This window comes from Spermophilus citellus (genome assembly GCF_964194105.1).
Source record: "Spermophilus citellus genome assembly, chromosome: 2".
NCBI classification, from domain to species: Eukaryota; Metazoa; Chordata; class Mammalia; order Rodentia; family Sciuridae; genus Spermophilus; species Spermophilus citellus.
In genome coordinates this window covers 246,866,958-246,870,869 of record NC_138183.1, presented here as the reverse complement: position 1 = coordinate 246,870,869, position 3,912 = coordinate 246,866,958, and the positions used below count along the sequence as shown (strand labels likewise).

Below are 3,912 nucleotides of genomic sequence, written 5' to 3'. Positions count from 1 at the left end.
CTGAAGAGCTGGTCATCCACAGGCTGAGAGCTGCTTTTCCTCTTTCAGTGAACTCTCCAAGTCAGAAGCTCAAACTGGCTCTCACAGCCCTCGGCCCAGAGCCTCCTTTCCCTGAGAAGCCGGCAGCCCCACATCTTGTCAGTGCCCTTCCCATCAAGCTCCCATCATCCTTCCTGAAAGAAAAGACACTGAGGGCAACTGTATGGTCTGGCAAAAGAAAAACCCTTGGTCCCTGGGTGGCAGCAAATGGCAGTGGCCAAGGATTGCCAGCAGACATCTGGTGTCCTTGCCCTGAGCCTGGCTCTCCCTCGCTCCATGACCGTGGTTTGCAGCCAGCTGGGAGCAGTTCGTCCATCCCCCACCCCCTCACCCCTGTCATGGGACAGAAAAAGCGGGTGCCAGTGGGCGGGAAGAATTTCAGGGAGTTGGAGGGGGAGTGAGAGGGAGGGGAAGGCCGCTGTGGCCCTGAATAACATCTTTCTTTCCACTATTTGTTTTTCCTCCAGATTGGTTTAAGGCCCAGCCCAGCTACTGCCTTGGCGGTAGCTGGGGGCTGTTCATCTCCCAGCTTGGAGAGACCCTGTCCCTTCCTTGTTGGTGGCAGGGTTTGAAGGGACAGAGACAAGGGGACCTCTCTTCCTTCACATCATCAGTTCTCCAAATTACTACCGGTGGGTCGGTCCTGTCTTAGTGCAGACAGAGAACAGGGTGGCGACATGGGCCTCTGGCTTGTCCTGGGAGGGTCTTTCTGCCTTTTGTCTGTCCTGCTGTCCCTTCTGGGTGTCCTTAGGGCTGGCTGCTAAAGCAACTGCTCATTTGAGAGTGAGGGAGGAACCTCAGTCCCAGGCCTCCCGAACCTTCCTGAAACACACCGTGGTGCTGACATGTGGCCCATTCTGCCGTTGGCCCAGGGACTCGAAAGCTTTGGCTCAGGGAAGTCGGGCTTGTTCTGGGCCACATGGCAAAGCTGGCTGCCCCATGGGGCCTGGCCAGTGAGTCTGGGTGTGCCTGTCAGAGCTGATGTCTAGCTTTCACTTCCTCTGGAAATCCCATGCACTTGACCTCTGAGGCCTCTGCAACGCGTGTCCTCATTCCCTGGGGGGTTTTGGTTCACCGGTTTTCTACGATCTTACTTCAGTGAGAGTACACACAAAGTTAGAGCTCCTGACCCAGGAGGGCAAAGGTTGCAATCCCAGCAAGACCCACACCCAGAAACCCAAAACATGCTGAACCCCTTTAGAGAGTTAGAGAATATGCACCTAACGCAGAGTTGGCAATAGGGAGGGATTCGAGGGGTGTCATAGGACCTTGGGCAGGCCTGGGTGGCAGCCTCCCAAGCTTAGTGTCCTCTGAGCTCAGTTGTGTCCACCCTGAGTCACCTCATAGGTGTCCAGTTCCACCTTAGAGACCCAAAAGGAGAGCTAGGGGTGGCCCTTGCCTTCCAAGGGCACACAGCGGCCAGGCACACACCACCAGGTGGAGGGGGATAAGGAGGACACAACCGGGATCAGTAAGCACCATGGCCATCCAGGGCAGGACGGGTTAACAGGGAGACTTTCAGAGAAGAAGGTAGGGGGCCCTGGAGGAGGGGTGACAGAGGCAAAGACACCTGTGTAAGTGTGTGTGGGGGGTCATTCTGGGGCAGTAGGAGGCAAAGTTGGAGGCTGCAGGACACTCTAGGAGTCCCTGTCACCAGCTGGTGTGCCCACGCCCCAGAGTTCATGGAATAGCCATTGACTCACAGGAGTCAGCTGCTTATTATCACACCCCCACCCCACCCCCGCGGGGACCAGCTGCAGACAAGGGCTGCACAGATGCGGTCCCCAAGGCCCATCCCCTGGCCTCAAGATGGAATCAGACTGAGGTGGACCTCCAGCTGACAGCAGCTTGGCTGGGCCTCTGTCCCTGCCCTTTCCCACTCCCCCTTCCCTTTCCAGTTCTTATCCTGAGACGCTAGGACCACCACCACCCCTTGCCCTGCAGCCGCCGCCACCAACCGCCTTGTATCGCCGCCGCCTGGGGACCCGCTGTATGATTAGGCCACAATCTTCAATGAGTAAACAGATTCCTCAGTTCTGTGGTGTTCTTGGTCACACATTTATGGAGTTTCTGAAGGGCAGTGGAGATTACTGCCAGGCACAGCACGACCTCTATGCAGACAAGTGAACTGTAGAAATTCATTACTGCTCCACCAAGAAGCCCCCATAAGAGTGGTTAACCTGGACACAGACGTATTGAATTGAAAATCCACCGAGCATTTTACAAGAGTTCTGACCTGGATGGGGTAAACCTCAGTGCACTTCCTTTCTATTGCCTCAGTGTTACTGGATTGAAGAATTGCTGCTTCTGGTTAGGAGGTTCATTTCATTTCCCATTACTCCCAACTTCATACTCAAAGCACTGAGAATATCAAGTGGAGTATATTGAAGTAGACTTCAGTTACTTTGCATCATTTCTGTATTCAATTTTTTAAATTCTTTAATAACGGGCTGGGGATGTGGCTCAAGCGGTAGCGCGCTCGCCTGGCATGCGTGCGGCCCGGGTTCGATCCTCAGCACCACATACAAACAAAGATGTTGTGTCCGCCGAAAACTAAAAATAAATAAATAAATAAATAAATATTAAAAACTCTCTCTCTCTCTCTCTCTCTCTTTAAAAAAAATTCTTTAATAACCCTATTAAGTGTTTTTTAACTAAATTAACAGGGCTCGAATGAACCGCCCTGCTCCTGTGGAAGTCACATACAAGAACATGAGATTTCTTATTACACACAATCCAACCAATGCAACCTTAAACAAATTTATAGAGGAACTTAAGAAGTATGGTGTTACCACAATAGTAAGAGTACGTGAAGCAACCTATGACACTACTCTTGTGGAGAAAGAAGGCATCCCTGTTCTTGATTGGCCTTTTGATGATGGCGCACCACCATCCAATCAAATTGTCGATGACTGGTTAAGTCTTGTAAAAATTAAGTTTCGTGAAGAACCTGGTTGTTGTATTGCTGTTCATGATGTTGCAGGCCTTGGGAGAGCTCCAGTGCTTGTTGCCCTGGCATTGATTGAAGGCGGAATGAAATATGAAGATGCAGTACTATTCATAAGACAAAAGCAGCGAGGAACCTTTAAGAGCAAGCAACTTCTGTATTTGGAGAAGTATCGTCCTAAAATGCGGCTGCGCTTCAAAGACTCCCATGGTCATAGAAACAACTGTTGCATTCAATAAAACTCGGGCGCCTGATGCTATTGCCTTGGAAGTGGAACTTAAGACGGGACCTAATTTGTCGTACATATTAGCCAACAGGTTGGCGTGGTGAATAAGTCTGATGAAGCTTCCATAGGAGTATTGGAAAGCAGTTTTACCAGGCCACAAGCTTGACAGAACTTCAACCTCTATGTTTGGGTTATGATCAACCTGTTTGGACACTTAGCAAAAGATTCTTGCTGTTCACCATTTGAAATGTGCTTATCATTTGTACCAGCTGACCTTTCCTGAAATCATGCGGTATTGAGTTAATGTCTTTAAATCTATTTCCACGCCAGAATCTTACATAAGAAATTTAGAAAGATTAGGTGCCAAAATAACCCAGCACAATACTTGTATATTTTTAGTATCATACAAAACCAAAATTCCAGGCACTAAGAACACTCTAGACCTTATGTGACTTATTCCTTCAGTCATTTCGAACATTGTAGGCCCTATATGATTATTTGCCTGCTCTTTTTATATTTACATCTCCCACATTCATACCAGTATACATCAGGTTTGCTTTTACCTATTGGGGTTTTTTTTGGTTTTGTTTTGTTTTTTTTTTTTTCCTTTTACCAAGTCTTACAGCAATTATTTTTATTTAATATCTTTCTATTAAGTTTTATTTTTTGCTGTTATGGGAAACCTCCATTTTGAAAACCT

The 3,912-nt window shown here is 48.7% G+C and overlaps 2 protein-coding genes across 2 annotated transcripts; both read left to right on the top strand.

Moving 5' to 3' along the window:
- Positions 1-2,031: 2,031 nt before the first annotated feature.
- Positions 2,032-2,547, top strand: LOC308642464 (uncharacterized protein; the record flags this gene model as incomplete). Its single annotated transcript, XM_081281409.1, has 1 exon — positions 2,032-2,547. The coding sequence occupies one exon, from the start codon at positions 2,032-2,034 to the stop codon at positions 2,164-2,166; it is 135 nt and encodes a 44-aa protein (XP_081137535.1). The 3' UTR covers positions 2,167-2,547.
- A 165-nt stretch (positions 2,548-2,712) lies between these two features.
- On the top strand, positions 2,713-3,593 carry LOC308642458 (protein tyrosine phosphatase type IVA 1-like; the record flags this gene model as incomplete). The annotated part of the gene is made up of 1 exon (XM_081281402.1): positions 2,713-3,593. The coding sequence occupies one exon, from the start codon at positions 2,713-2,715 to the stop codon at positions 3,223-3,225; it is 513 nt and encodes a 170-aa protein (XP_081137528.1). The 3' UTR covers positions 3,226-3,593.
- Between the last annotated feature and the right edge of the window lie 319 nt (positions 3,594-3,912).